The sequence below is a fragment of the Colletotrichum tamarilloi genome (genome assembly GCF_030869305.1).
Source record: "Colletotrichum tamarilloi strain Tom-12 chromosome Unknown Scaffold_66.1, whole genome shotgun sequence".
NCBI classification, from domain to species: Eukaryota; Fungi; Ascomycota; class Sordariomycetes; order Glomerellales; family Glomerellaceae; genus Colletotrichum; species Colletotrichum tamarilloi.
The window spans coordinates 1-15,025 of NW_026849448.1; the positions used below are offsets into that span (position 1 = coordinate 1).

Consider the following 15,025-nt stretch of genomic DNA (forward strand, 5'->3'; position numbering starts at 1 on the left):
CGAGCTTCAAGAGCGTCGATGTTAGCTTGGTTAAGGGTGCGCGCCAGGCCAACGGCAAGATTGTGGCGAGCAACTTCTTGATTCCTACCTCTGGTGAGGCCATTGGTGCCACCACCACCTGGTCCTAACCCTAACCCTAACCCTAACCCTAACCCTAACCCTAACCCTAATTCTTTATAGCTATAAATCTTAATAACGAGCTATACGGTCGCTCGTAATTAATTTTTTATAATTATAAATCTTAATAATAAGCTATATAGTTACTCATAATTAATTTTTTATAATTATAAATCTTAGAAAAGTTCGGTAGTTATGCGCGCGCTAAGGATTCTTTATAACTATAAATCCTACTTATTACTTATAATTTTTTATAATTATAAAAAATTATATTATTATTATACCTATATTTATACTTACGTACCCCTATATACCCATACCTTAGTAAATAGAAAAAGAGAACTTAAAAACTCCTAAGTACGTACTTTAATAAAATATAACGTTTACGCTTACCTAAGACTACATATACCTAGGCTTTTATTATAATACGTAACTTTTAATTATAATACTAAAGTTTTAATTATAATACTTAAATACTTCGGCTATAGCGCTTAGCCTTTAGCTATAATACTTATAATTTTTAACTTTTAATTATAATACTAAACTTTTTACTTTTAACTATAATATTTATAAGCTTCGGTTATAAAGCCCTATTATACTTTTAACTATATAGCTAAAAAAGCTTTAACTATAGTACTTAATTATTACTTAACTTTTTATTATAATACCTTATGAGCTTTAGCTATAGCCCTATTATACTTTTAGTTATATAACTAAAAAAGCTTTAGTTATAATACTTAACTATTACTAAACTTTTAGCTATAACGCTTTATAACCTTTAGCTATAACGTCCTATAACCTTCGACTATAACGCCCTATAACCTTTTACTATAACGCCCTATAAGCTTTAGCTATAGCCTTATTATACTTTTAGCTATATAACTAAAAAAGCTTCGGTTATAGTACTTAACTCTTTACTATAATAACTAAAAAACTTCGGTTATAGCTAGTTAGCTTTAGCTATAGTACTTAACTTTATATTATAATACTTAAAAACTTTAGCTATAGCTAATTAGCTTTAGTTATAGTACTTAACTTTTTATTATAATACTTAAAAACTTCGGTTATAGTACCTAACTTTTTATTATAATACCTACTTAAAAGCTTTAGTTATAATATTTAAAAACCTTAGCTACGGCGCTCTAACCTCTTATTATATAATTAACTAGCTTCGGTTATAGTACCCTTTTATAATACTTAGCTTTTTATTATAATACTTAAAAGCTTTAGTTATAATACCTAACCTTTTATTAATTTTATTATAATACTTAAAAGCTTTAGTTATAATACTTAACTTTTTATTATAGTACCCCGAGCTAGCCCCTAGCCGTTATATATAGCTAGCTAGCTAATTAATTTTTATTATAGTAGTATACAGGGCTATTTATAATATTACTTATGCCCCTATTGCCGCCTATACTTAGCTTTTACTATACCTATGCACGGGCTATATCGATATACCTAATTAGCTTTAGCTACCGCCCGACCTTCGGCCGCGCCGCGTATTAGGCCAAGGGGGGGTACGGAGCGACCCCTGGGCCCACGAGTAGAGAAAAAGCCAAGTCTCTTACTTTAAAGTTGAACCCCTAAGACAAGGTATACTTAGCAGACCATCCTGGCACGTCGGGTCCATCTTCCTCGGGAACGTTGGTGCCCCAACGTGACCGTCCTTGCATACACTCTGTGACCAATAAAACACCGCGGCCTCCGTCACTTACTTCTACTTAAAGAGGCGCATTGCGGCACGGTCAGGCAGCCAATGTTCCCAAATTCAGCCCTCAATGAGAGCCGAATCACTCATTTGCTATATTTGGGGCTCACGTTACTCCCTCGCTATCCCTTACCTCATCTCTGCGGTCCACACAGTTTAGAGTACCGGCAACATGGCTGAGCCGGCCGAACACGACTCCGACGATGAGAAGATCCTCACCTCACCTCCTCCCGAGGGATTCAGTCCGGAGGCCGTACGGAGATTTCTCGACCTCTTTCGCAAGGAAGACGCCCAGGAAATTCTTTTTCAATACGACGCGATCCTACCTCATAACGCCGAGTTCGACCAGCTGCTACGCTGGGTGACCGACCCCACTACCGGTGACACTGCCGTCCACGTCGCTGCTTCTGCTCGAAACATTGGTGCCCTCGGCAGCCACATCGAGAGCTTTGGCAGAGACTGGAGCGCCAATCCCTGGCTCTTGACGTGCTTCAGAGCCCCTTTTTTCCTCCGAAACAAGGCTGGGGATACTGTCTTTCACGTTGCGGCTCGCACTGGCCGTTTAGACGTCGTGAACGGAGTTTGGCGCGTTTTCTGGCTGCATCCAGGATGGAATCAACCCTCCTACGAGTCTGGGTCCGATGCCTACGCGCCTGTTTGCGAAGATTTAGGGGAGTTCGAACACGATCCCGAACAAATATCCGTCCCCGAGTACATGGTGGCCATTGTCCTCTTGGCCAGGAAGAACGGCAACGGCTACACCGCTGCCGACGAAGCCGCTGCGGCTGGCCATCATGACGTCGCGCAGTGGCTGCGGCTGATGCTGGAACGTCTCACCCTGGGCAATAAGAGAGCGACCGAGAGTAGGATGGCGAGGATGGAAGAGCTGGTTGACAACCGCTACGATATTGATGGACATCATGTTACGCCAGACCAGCTTCCGTATATTAGAAGGTGGACGCAGTTTCTTGACGGACGTGTCATTTCAGGTGACTATTGAGGAGAATTTGATGACTTGTATTATTTAATATTGCCATGTTTTTCCGACAGTAGGATAATACAAATCCGGCGGCATCCGACATGGGCGACTTGTACTCTTAGTATCCTCCTGAATTTGTAGACTGCAGGGCTATCGGACCACCCGTTGGGAAATGACCAACTAGCGGCTTTAACGCACTGATTTGACCTAAGACACTATAACTAACTCTATCGTAGACGCTGAATGTCTATGGCTGACTACTAAACAGGTGTCCGTGAGTAAAAATCAAAAATCTTGACCTGAGGCCTTTCATAATACAATTAGCCAGTCTACCCCTATTTCTTTAAGGTCCTCGATCCAGTTCCTACTCTCTCTGGTATCTTCACTATGCCTCTTATCCCAAATCATTTCTAAGGTTTTAAGTGCGTCTCTCGTAAGCCCCCAAGGCTCAGCTTCCCAGAGATCATGGAATCTTCTCACAACCCAGGCACGCTTTATACAATCAAACGTTTCCAGACCAGTAACGAAAGCTGGCCACGCGGTCGCTGTGAATAGAGCATCTCCCGGAGGAATTCTCAAAAGGTGGGTGATCACTTCCTCTGCTAGAATTTCCAGATTGTCCGGAAGTACTGCGTTAGGCCATAAAGCAAGAACAACGCGGGACAGATAGATACAGACAGCTGCCCTGTGTGCCGAGGCAATTTCAATTCGCTGAAACATGTCTGCGGCTGGTGAGCGTGACTGTAAGTCAATTGCCCAGGCAGTTGGCCTGAACGACCTTGCAGCTTGCAAGAGACCAAGCGCGTTGTGCCGTTTTGATTTGATAAAATCATCTGAAGACGTGATAGCGTCATCAGTCCTTAAGAGTTGAGAACCTGCTTGTATCAAAGGAAGCAGAGCAGCTGGAAACGAGGAGCAGTGATTGCCTTCTGCATCTTGTAGCAGTGATAAGGTAGTCATTGATAGCCAACTTCGTGGTGAGTAAGAATTTGCGAATGATGACCCAAAGAGATCGTATCTAGTGTACATCAAGTCAGCAGCCATCGATCAGGAGACATGGCGACTTACACTAAGCAGTTTGATATCAAACTGCTGCAAAGTGGACTCCATGCAGTCTCCGTTGCCATTGCAGTTGCAATGAGCTTCTCAATGATCACTCTGGCACCACTGATGTGAAACATCCAGTTGCCTTGCCCAGAGTCTATAAGCTCGCACGAAATGAGGAGGAGCACCACCGCGAGGATCAAATCAACGTTTACTGTGGCCATATCTTCCAGAGCAGACTGAAGCATACCGAGTGCCTGCTGCTTAGCCATAAGTGCGTCGTGGATAATCTCCGGCAGGTCCGGCCCGCATCGCTCCGTTAATAGAGATCTCCGTAAGCTTGTGCTCCTCTGAGTCGAGACTATCATGGCTGACATAACTGAAGATTGTGGCAGCCGTTGATAAGTGTTTGACATGTGCAAAGCTGAATTAGCGACGATGGTCTCCATTAAGATTGGCTGCTTATACGCAATCGCAATCAGCTGGCGGAACGGGTTTCGGTTCGGGATGTCATAGAGAACGAGGTCCCTGCAAACATTACTTGCGACTTTCAACAAACAGTATCAGTACGATGAGCAGCTGGAAAGGCGAATGCGACGTACAATAGGCCATATATCTCCTCGATCGATAGTCCAGACCTTCCGCAAGCGGGTCTATCAACGAACGAGGTAGTGAATGAGAAGATTTCGGCTCCGAACTGGCGGATGGTAGCTGGCGTGTAGACTCGATAGAACCCCACGATGCCTGTAGAGTTGAGATGGTATCTCTTTCGGAGATCTGCCTGGTTTTGTCGGATGCATCGGTCGCCAATTTGCCACGACTCGCCATTCCGTTTCCCCATCGTAATAAGACGCCATATCCAAGACACTTTTGATCTCTACTTGTGCACTTCAGGCAGTGCGGAACGGATCGGTCACATTTCAAGCGGCTACGCCTACAGTTATGGCATGCTCCCGATCTTGAATTCATCGCTTGACTTCAATCTTAAAGGGAGAAGAGATAGGTTTCCAGATTGAAAGAGTGGAATGGCCATTCGTATTTGCAGAAGAAGAAGAAGAAGATGTCGTGCTGAGCGTGAATACAGGTTCGAGATTTAGGGGGTTTTCCTTTGCTGTGCGGGGTACTCTTATCTTGCCGAGTTTGAGTAAACAGCTAAACTCTCACTCGTGCGTCACTCGTGCCGCCCGCAGTGTGGGGCACTGATTTTGGGGCCTCATCGCTTCTTCCTATCAGTCCCTCTCGTCGTCTAGTGTTACGGAGGCTACCGGCAACGCTCACTTCCACGCAGTGCCAGCCACCCACTAGCCATAAGAGGCGCTTTCAGAACCATCCAATCTGGGTGTTCATGAAGGCCAGTGCCTCAGAGGAAGGGCTGATAGAAGATCCTACTGCGTATTACGGAAATGATACATAGTACGTGGGCAGTCTATCACGATTCTGTATAGTCTGCAACCCGCTCTTTTGTCTTGAAAGGACGAGACACGTCTACCTCTACCTGCAATCAAACCATTGGAGTCTTCAGCAAAGGCACAATGAGCGTCAAGGGGGGTGGTAAAATTCCAATTTTTCAGTGGACATCACGTATGTGCGCTGCTGAAGCCGAGCTGTGAAATCATTCAACCCGAAAGAGCTAGCCATTTGCGCCTGTATGGTCTCGCTTTTTGTCTTAATTATGCAGTGACACTCGTTTCTGAATCCGGACTAATTCTGTCGGGTCTTTGCAGCCCCTGTTTCTCCCAGTTCTCCATGGCCTGCTCAAATAAAACCGCTTGCTCATCCCAGCCCGGCATAGGGTTGCACTTTCCCCTCTTCAGTCGACTGTCCATCGTCTCCGTGATCATCGCCTCCTCATCGATATCTTTCATCACGTCTTGCTTGAAGATGTAGGACCGGGTCTCGCAGTTCCGCCATCCCGTTCCAGGATTGAGCCAAGCATCCTCCCAATCATTGGTGAAGTAGTGTAGAAAGCTCCCGTGGCTGACGAGCACAACTTGAGGATCCGCATTGCCTCGCTCTGCCAGTTGGCGAATCTTCTGCCGAATGAAGATACGGACTTCGCGAGCTCGGTCTGCTATTGCGTTGCTTTCTGGGCTATAGCGAGTCCCCAAATCCTTCAAGTTCCAGTTGTCCTCAACCAGATCAAGGTTGACAGGCCACTTGGTTTCCGTTACTACATTGTAGAGGATTGTTGTATCACTTCCAGTGTCGCACGGGTCGTCCGAGGTTTCTTGGGCATCAGGAATGGCAATGATTTCGGGGTGACACTTCCGGTTGGTCTTCAGTGCTGGCTGAAACAATAGATAGGCGGACTGAAGAGTTCGGCGCAGCGGAGAAGCAAGGATGAGAGATATCTTCGACTGGTCTGAAAAGGTCGTCTGTCGCAAGGTCATGCATTGCTCTTCGCCCAAGGTGGTCAGGTAAGGGTCAAGAAGAGTGTAGCATCCACCGCCAACATTGTGAAATCCCTGTCCGTGACGGACACAGTGGACAATTGGTGGCATCTGGAAGGATTGAACAGTCAAGATCTATGTGGTGGAAAATCAAAAAGAAATGTAAGGATTAGATAAATGTCATGATGAGGCGCACTCCTCTTCATCAACGCCAGTCCGATGAATATATACAAGTCTAAACTGCTGAATAATCTTAATCTCCGCTGATACATCGGGATCTGAGTGAATGATAACAACACGCTCTGATATCACAAGGGCAACAACGGTGATTTCCGATCCGATGACTTGGCTCAAGGACGCCGTTTTTGATATGGGGATCTTGATCTAACACGAAAGCGCGATAAATCTTGGGCCAATTGGAAGGCAGGCAGATTAGTTGAGCTAGTACAACATAGGCAGCCAAGACACAAGTCATGCATTAGCGTTTTCTTTTTCCCCGACGTCTCTCTGAGAGGTTAGCTAGACTGCCACAGGTATTGGCCTGGCCAACTTCTGATGATGGCTATCAATCAGCCTCAAATCCTGGAGTTCCACCTCGTCAAATGTCCTGATTACAAATAAGCATGGTTACCACTTTACTTTGTGAAGATTTACAACGTGTAGTCTCTTTTATCTAGTATCATGTGAGGTTTCTTGTTCTGCTCTTCTTTAGCGATTGCTTTTCATTAGAGACATCCAGTGGCCAATATCCCAAAAAGTAGGGCTCGCTCATGCCTACCTCGACATTCGTCTCAATGCGCCCTCAGCGAGATGCCAACAACACTGGCTTTATCGTCGAGCGGTCGTAGCTCTAGAACTCTGGCGAAAATCGTTTGTCCCTTACCAAATGGCCGCCCGCGTCCGCAGCTGCATGACGCTGCCGAACATGTATCTGCAGTTGATGAGTCTTTCAAGCAAGCGTTGAGCGCCTCGGCCGTGAGCTTCCCCCGATCTTGACAAAGTGCTGTAGCGGAATATACCACGAAGAGAGGATTTAATTGGAAGACATATACATGTACAGTTGAGAACGGCTTGATTCTTCTTAGTGATGGACCCTTAAGGGGTCGTATCTCAACACCGTACGAAGCGGGCTGCCGTCTCGCGGTAAGCAGTATTGTCCGGCAGCAAGTGGGCAGCACCACGTGTGGCGCTGCGATAGAATACTCTCCATCTCCAGCGTACCCATGTCCCAATTCTTGATGCAATACTTCATCTCGGGCTTGACCGTCATCCTCCCAGAGCTGATTAGGGAGCTTGATATTCCACAAGGATCCAGTGTGTGGCCAGCGATCGTCATTCCCTCGTCATCGCCAGCAACTTACGCATCTTCGGCAGTCTTAGGGATATGTTGAGGGGTTAGGGGGATATCACGTCGTCATATGCTGTCTTCCCTAGCTTCTTGCCTGGAGTGTAATAAGCGGATTCAGCATCAATCCGCTGATGCTAAATTTCTGTGGTGCTCTACAAGGACTAGGCGTTGCGGCATCTTTGCCTACCGGAGCCATGCTCATGGGGTCGTTACATCATTCTGAGCCCCGCAAGAACCTCGTCTCCGCACATAGTGAACGGCACTTCAGCAATACTTGGTTTTTTGGTCGGCATTCTTGTGGCAGGGATCGTGGGTCAGTCCAAGCTATAGGGGTTTTACTTCTGGATTGGCGCCAATCTTAGAGCAGTGGCATTGTTAACTTCAGTCTTGTTCGTTCCGCGTCTGTATTCAACAGACCAAACCCCCAATCGAAGCCAAATTTGACTACCCTGGTGCCATAACCATTTCGTGCGGCCTTATTCTTGTCATATTCTTTATCTTACAATCAGCAAACACCCCTGCGGGATGGCGAACACCACATCTTTCAATTGGTCTTTTACTTGGTGTCTTGTCCCTCCTTGCTGCAGGCTAATCCACCTATATCGAAACGCGCCTCTCTTCTCAACCTCTCTTACCGGCTTCGGTCCTCACAACACCTGGGATGAGCCCTCTTCTTGAGACCCTCTTTCTGCTATACGACACTTGGGGGATCTTTTCTATATTTAGCACACGTTACTGTCAAGACATCATGACTGCAAGTCCATGACACGTGGTAACGTGGTATACGCCCCTCGGCGTTTCTGGTCTCACACTTAGCATTGTCGAAGGTTTCATCTTACACCTACTTCCAGTGTACGTGCTATTGGTCATATCCGGTCTGGGTGCTATAGGTTCGCAGTTTCTCATAGCCCTAATCCCGCCTAGAGGAAGCTACTAGGCATGGGTCTTTCCTGCAGTCATCTTGAGCACCGTGGGAATTGATCTGTAGACAATCTTGATGTGGTGACACCACCAGCAATGAGAGCTACGTCAACAGAGTACGCCGAGGACCCTATATAAATCGAGGCTGCCTTATGCCCGAGTCGTTTACAAGCGAATAGAAGCACAGTACTAAATACAACGGGAATAACCAATTGAAAACAGCCCGTGCCAACAAAAACACTGCAAAGTGCAAATTATTTCTAGATATGGTCTCCCTATTTTTGATCTTGGAACTAGTAGGCCTTATCCCCACGGCCAAACTGCATACTATTGATTTCACTGTGCATAATAACCCTTGGCTGCATCATTTACGCAATATTGAGGCGCCTTGAACCAGTGACGTGGCCATTGAGGTCGAGGTTGATTCTTTATTGGAGATTGGCATGCAGTTTGAAGGAGTTCTCGGAGCCAAACGTACGCAGTAAGTAATTGTACTCTACTCTTCCCCTCAGGTGTTAGATCCGACGACGCCTTTGAATTCACCGGGCCTCCATTAGATCGGTAATAAAACCCTTTCTGCACCTTTTCCGACCCACATGCTTCAGTAGTTCTGAATGCGCCGCGCCACGTAAGGTAAATCTTGCTTTTATACATAGCTAACGAATGACGCTCAGTTCCGACCCTCGATACTGCGTCCCCGCGGTCTGCCAATGCAGTAACGGTAGGAAAGAGGCATTGGAGCTCCCTGCTTCGACTCCAACATGAGATATTTACAAATAGATTATCTCAGTTTCGTCTCTTGCCCCTCGATAAGACCTAAGCTTGTAAATATGCCGGTGTTTACAAAGTTTATCTCCTGAGATTCTGCCTCAATGACTTGTAGTTCCCCTTGGTAATTGACGTTCTCGGGTGCCGGGCATATGATGCACAGGACCCAGTATGAGAGGGCCGGCAGAAATGTGCACACAAACCAATTCACATCATAAATGCGACGAAGGACCTCTGGTAGTGAGATTGAAGTGTAGATCTGACCGATCACTCCTGGAAGCGTGATTCCCATGAACAGAATCTGGACAACGACCGCACGCCAGTTGAACCCCGCAGAGTAGCGGTACCGTCCGTGGGGGTCGTACAGGCCCGGAACGTCCAACTTGCGCCGTTTGATGAACCAGTAGTCCGTGATCATGATGCTGACTATGCAGCAGATAACGCTGCCATACCCGTTCATAAACTGGAGGAACTGCGCTGCGGTGCTAACTAGCTTCCACGGCGCCAGACACCACGTTCCGATGATTAAGCATATGAAAGAACCTCGCCGCACGTTGATGTAGGACGGGAGAATATTCATGGCATCGTGACCGAAGGGTATCGCGTTGGCGGATATATTACAGGAGACCTGCGACAGGATCCAGAGGCAGCCACACAAGAAGGCGAGGAAGCGGCCGCCAGACCCGGTCCAGAGAGACAGCAATTCGACCGGGCTCCAGATATCGCGCGCATAGAGGGCGCGGCCGGCGCCGACCGTAGCTATGCCGAGGATTGCATAGATAGTTTTGACGATAGGGATCGTAAGGATCTGCGAAAACGGCGCATATCTGCGGGGTGGTATCATGAGTGTTAGGAATCTTGTAACCTTGATTTGATTAGGTTGCATAGCCACTGACCTGGTTTTACTCAGCCTAGAGTAGTCCGACATATTGATGGTCATCGTGAGCCAAGAGTTGGTATTGGCACACAAAGTCGACAGCCATATCCACGTTCGTGCAGACCCGTGAATGGTAGCCTCCTGCGAAAAGATATCTTTCACATTACCAGCCCGGGCGCATATCCAGATGACGGTGCCCACGGAAGTGGGAACGAGTAACACTGCTTTCCAGAAGAATAGCGTTCTGTGCAACATGTCAATTACACGCGTAGAGCCAAGGCGCTGGAGGATCTAGTGACAAATTCCTAGAAAAGGTCTTACTTGAGTTTATGCAGTGGAATGCAAAAGAATGGTACTTGAATGAGGAAGAACAAGAGATAAGACATCATCTGCAAGCTGGTAATACCGGCGAATGTAGGAAGATGATTCACAATCAGCCGGTATTCTGGCCATAGAGCGGCTACAGTCTGGTTCGTGTCAAGATGTCGATTACTTCCATCATTCTTGACTGATGCAACATGGATGCTTACCTCAGTCACTGCGAACGAACCGATCCAGCAATTCACAGAAAACCATATAATGCCCAAAGCGCCACGGGTGAAGACTACAAAGTAACCGAGATAGTATCCGTAGCTCGACCTGACAGCGATGGGGAATGGGATGTGGTAGTCCGTTCCCGGCGCGCCGCTCATCACTTCGGGTCCGTGTCAGCACCTAAGAGTTGGTGATTCAAAGGAGCGTGGCATCCACTCACCGGTCGGGATACTATTCAACACACCAGAAAGCAAGGCTATGATCACGGCATCAGAGGTGCTTAGTCCCACAATCATGGCTGAGGCTGCGATCTGCCAGGTCGTGATGTTAATCAGATCCGACATCCAGTAAGTGGCAAAGTCCCAACTGGTCCATGTGCGGAGCTCGGGGGGTATAGGTTCTTGGTCTAGAAATAATTAGCTCGACATGGCTCAAAAAGAAATCTAGTAGCATACAAGTGATGCTGTTTTTTTTTTACCTTTGTTCGATGCAACGCCTGGGGGCGCAAGTGAAGACTCCTCAACAGGCAGTTTCCACTGGATCTGGGAGACCCGACTCTTGATAAAACGATAGTGCTCTTTGCCGGATGCATAGAAGTTTGCCATCTTCAATGAAAATGTCAATTATTCAAACGAAATGCCGACAATTTCAAGCACGACGTCAGGACAACACCTACGCCGGAGTCTGTTATCGCATCATTTAAATAATAGTTGTCAATCCAGCCGTTGAAACTCAAGGGGGGAATATGATCGGAGAACACTTTACGCTAACTGATTGAACCTCGTATCAAGATTTGCTGTTTGCGTCCGAGAACGTTGCTGGATAGTCACCATGTTGATTGTCTGCTCTGAGGTCATTTTGGCCCGGGCATCGTATCTGACCCGCGGCCGAGATATTTTGGACCCAAAACTCGGCCGTGGTGACCCGCGGCCAACGACTAAAATTCCCGTATCTTCAGATAGCATTGATACGAAGTCTTATCTCGGTGTTCCAAATTGGGCATGAAATGAGTATATGTTAAAACGCAAGACTCGTAATGTTTGCTGACGGGCACCGCGCTCAAGTACATCACCCTTCAGTCTTTTCACCTTTGATCACGATTCTTTCATCATGGCCACGGACAACAGCTTTCCCGTCATAAGCTTCTCCTCCTATCATAATGAATTCGATGCTTTTGCTAGGGAAGTCTTCTCGGCCAGCCAGAATTGGGGTTTCTTCATCCTGACCGACCACGGGATCCCCCAAGTGGACGATATGTTTGACATGGTATGTAGGCGAATCGAGAACATGAAACCTGTGGTTCTTTTTGGCATCAAAAGTCTGACCAACTCCCCGTAAATAGTCTAAAGAGTTCTTCGACCTCCCCATGGAACAAAAAGCAACGCACATTATTGACGGCACACTAACAGGCTACGATGGCAAAAAGCTCACCACGTGAGGTTGACCCCTTGATAATTAGCTCTAATATCTAATCGGACTGAGCCTATAGATTTGCTGCATCTGAAGGCATAAGCTTTGGCATGCCAGCCGGCTCGGTTCTTACTCACACAAACCTGCCCAACTGGTGGACTGCGTCCAAGCGCCGTGATATCGAGAGTTTCAAGAGTAGCTGCTACGGCCTCAGCCTGGCCATCATCTCCACATTTGCCTCTCAACTGGGCATCGAGAAAACTAGTCTCACGAAGTTCCACAAGCAAAGCGCACCAGGAAACGTGTTGAAGTTCATCAAGTACCCCCACTTCGACGAGAAACCTGATGCAATCCCCCGCTTGTCGGAGCACACCGACTGGGGCAGCATCACTTTTGTTTTCACCGAGAAGTCAGGCCTCGAGATCCGTGATCCATCGAACAACTGGTTCCACATCCCCGTCATACCTGGCGGTGTTGTTGTCAATATTGGTGATGCGTTGTCGCTCTGGTCCAATGGGGCTCTCAAGTCAACAATGCATAGGATCAGTTGGAAAAATCTGGATATTGCGGAAGATCGGCTTAGTATTGTTTACTTCACCCATCCGAACAACGGTGAGCCTCTGAGACTTCTCTACATTATTTGGGGTGTTCCTACTAAACAATCCATGGCCCGGTAGACGCAATTCTTAGCTCATTGACCGAGAGCGAAAAGCCTGACGCCGAGGCCCTCCCGCTGACGTACGAGAAGTACCTCAAGATCCGATCGGTGTTAACTTACGGTTCACTCAGAGAGCTGAAAGATGGTGGGGTTCCATTTGAGGATATTGATCCGAGGGCCCTCGAGCAGGTGAGGGGCCTTTGTGTTGCCAACTCTGGCATCTTAGAGTCCCACGCTAGGAACAAGGCGGCGTAGGATTGAGCTGAGTTCCAGTCTGTTGTGAGAACGGGGAATCGTTTGTAGTACGAGACCCTACAGTCTCCTGCAACCAACAGGGGTTTGTGTGAATCCCGACCAAGGGATCCGGTCATTAGATAAAAGATTTTATATAGGATAGTAAATGAACAGAATCTATATACCATATCCTTCCAAGAATTACTCAAGACTCATGCACATACATGCTCGATAGCTTGAACTCCTAGCATGAGTATTTGACCTCTCTAACAACATCGGATTGTTCCGGACTTAGTTGAAGATGCTGACCCTAAGTTTCGACACTGAAATTAGCCGACCATTGCATCCAAAATATCGAGCTCTGCCATATCAAAGTCATATGCGTCCCATGGAAACAGAACTCCTTCAACGCCCAGTTCTTCGACAAACTCTTGACCTTCCGAAACTTCCATGGACAGCAGTTTTCGGACAATAGTCTTGAGGTCTAAATGCGCTTCCCCGGCAAGATCACGATTTGTGTCATCGAACTTGAGGAGTGAATCAATTAGAATGACGCCGCGGCGCGCGATGGAGCTAGAGAACTCCAGGTTCTGTAGCATATCTCTTCCAATCTTCGCCAAGCCATGGACCTTTGACCCATCGTAAGATAGTTCGTTCTCGCGGCGGAAGATGGATGCAAGTGCAAGAATAATGCAGCACGATACTAGATGAGTTGAGAAGGTCCACATGTGTCTCATGGGTACGGTCGATGGCTCATTCTGCCAGTTCTCTTGGTCAAGAATGCATCGTTCAGCTATCGCTAAACACGAGAGCTGAGTCATCGAACAGTCAGTTCACATCTGTGTCAGTCTTAGTAGGAAGTAAAAACATACCTGAGTATACGAGAAGCGTCTATCAGTAAAGCTCCGTAGTAAGAAATGACGATGAATAGAAAACACCTAAGAAAATTAGCTGTGATCTTTTATGCTCCCGGGCGGATTGCTCTCAATGTCTTCAGGATATTGGTCACGTACCTTGTGCGCTATAGAGAGCAACTTCGTTGACGCGACTTGTCTGATATACGATGGTAGTTCATGTGTCGACAGGTTGGGTCGAGAAGGGTCTCGAATGAAAGAAGGAAAGCTGACGTAGAGCTGCTTCAGCTCTCTATCGGCCCAAAGAACCTGGTCATAGAGCTTCTCCAGTCCGTCAGAGCTTTCTTCAGGGCTTCCGGTTCGGCACATTCGATCTTGTTGTTTCCAAATGATGACAGCAACTAGCGTTGAGTGGTATCTATCAGCTTTTGCCCGTGTGTGCTCCAAGTGTTTCACATACTCTGGGACAATGCATTCGTGTAGGTGCTCTGGGTGTAAACATTTCCTGGCTGGGCGACTATCGTCCCGTCGCCCGCAGGAAACTCCATTCGGTCATGACAGTTGAGAGCTTGTGGTGTATTGAATTGAGATGGATGGAGGAGGTATGTGTTTTGGTATGGAATTTGAAGCCAGTCCTGGCGAACAAGAAACCACCAAACTCTCTTCTTGATCTCCCTATTTATCAGGCTTTTCTTGGAAGTCTCTTGAGTGATCTCTGCTGCTGGATCGTGGTCTAGTCGATCTGGCCCGAGACGATGCATGTTGAGACATTGGGAGATTCGGATGCCGCTGGCAATCATGACACTGATGAAATCAGATTGGTCTAGGTTGTGGGCCACTTGCATCAATATGCAGATTGTCTGGACGGAATACACAGTGTGGATGGCCATGAAATTGGCATCGTAAAGGCTTCGTAGACTGATATCATACTGGGCACGAGCAGAGTCCCATCTAGCTGCAGAAAAGGTCAGAAACTCGAACATTGGTCCCGGACGGATGTATGGGCATCCAAGAGCATATCGAACCTGCGGCGTTGATCCCCAAGCTAGCCATCTCTGCTTCTTCCATGTGAAAGAATGTCGTCTAGTTTAAACGTTAACGAACAAGAAGACCCCTTTGCCGCTACCGAGTTGAAGGACTTACGCATAACAATGCGTGATACAGGGCCACCCAGGTGCGG

The 15,025-nt window shown here is 47.1% G+C and overlaps 6 protein-coding genes across 6 annotated transcripts, besides 1 other annotated feature; 2 read left to right on the plus strand and 4 right to left on the minus strand.

Moving 5' to 3' along the window:
• The first annotated feature begins 18 nt into the window (after window positions 1-18).
• Window positions 19-81: a sequence feature (Short protein (CTAM01_11684, KAK1487651.1) was converted to a misc_feature.).
• A 1,919-nt stretch (window positions 82-2,000) lies between these two features.
• On the plus strand, window positions 2,001-2,828 carry CTAM01_11685 (uncharacterized protein; the record flags this gene model as incomplete). The annotated part of the gene is made up of 1 exon (XM_060527695.1): window positions 2,001-2,828. The coding sequence occupies one exon, from the start codon at window positions 2,001-2,003 to the stop codon at window positions 2,826-2,828; it is 828 nt and encodes a 275-aa protein (XP_060377599.1).
• A 1,043-nt stretch (window positions 2,829-3,871) lies between these two features.
• Window positions 3,872-4,692, minus strand: CTAM01_11686 (uncharacterized protein; the record flags this gene model as incomplete). Its single annotated transcript, XM_060527696.1, has 2 exons — window positions 3,872-4,379; window positions 4,454-4,692. The coding sequence occupies 2 exons, from the start codon at window positions 4,690-4,692 to the stop codon at window positions 3,872-3,874; spliced, it is 747 nt and encodes a 248-aa protein (XP_060377600.1).
• An 829-nt stretch (window positions 4,693-5,521) lies between these two features.
• CTAM01_11687 (uncharacterized protein) lies at window positions 5,522-6,352 on the minus strand (the record flags this gene model as incomplete). The annotated part of the gene is made up of 1 exon (XM_060527697.1): window positions 5,522-6,352. The coding sequence occupies one exon, from the start codon at window positions 6,350-6,352 to the stop codon at window positions 5,522-5,524; it is 831 nt and encodes a 276-aa protein (XP_060377601.1).
• Window positions 6,353-9,291: 2,939 nt separating this feature from the next.
• On the minus strand, window positions 9,292-10,218 carry CTAM01_11688 (NCS1 nucleoside transporter; the record flags this gene model as incomplete). Its single annotated transcript, XM_060527698.1, has 2 exons — window positions 9,292-10,105; window positions 10,175-10,218. The coding sequence occupies 2 exons, from the start codon at window positions 10,216-10,218 to the stop codon at window positions 9,292-9,294; spliced, it is 858 nt and encodes a 285-aa protein (XP_060377602.1).
• Window positions 10,219-10,947: 729 nt separating this feature from the next.
• CTAM01_11689 (oxidoreductase) lies at window positions 10,948-13,012 on the plus strand (the record flags this gene model as incomplete). The annotated part of the gene is made up of 6 exons (XM_060527699.1): window positions 10,948-11,036; window positions 11,481-11,561; window positions 11,754-11,955; window positions 12,032-12,123; window positions 12,179-12,711; window positions 12,777-13,012. 6 exons carry the CDS (start codon window positions 10,948-10,950, stop codon window positions 13,010-13,012), a joined length of 1,233 nt encoding a protein of 410 aa, XP_060377603.1.
• Window positions 13,013-13,320: 308 nt separating this feature from the next.
• Window positions 13,321-14,828, minus strand: CTAM01_11690 (uncharacterized protein; the record flags this gene model as incomplete). Its single annotated transcript, XM_060527700.1, has 4 exons — window positions 13,321-13,694; window positions 13,864-13,882; window positions 14,005-14,246; window positions 14,306-14,828. The coding sequence occupies 4 exons, from the start codon at window positions 14,826-14,828 to the stop codon at window positions 13,321-13,323; spliced, it is 1,158 nt and encodes a 385-aa protein (XP_060377604.1).
• Window positions 14,829-15,025: the final 197 nt, after the last annotated feature.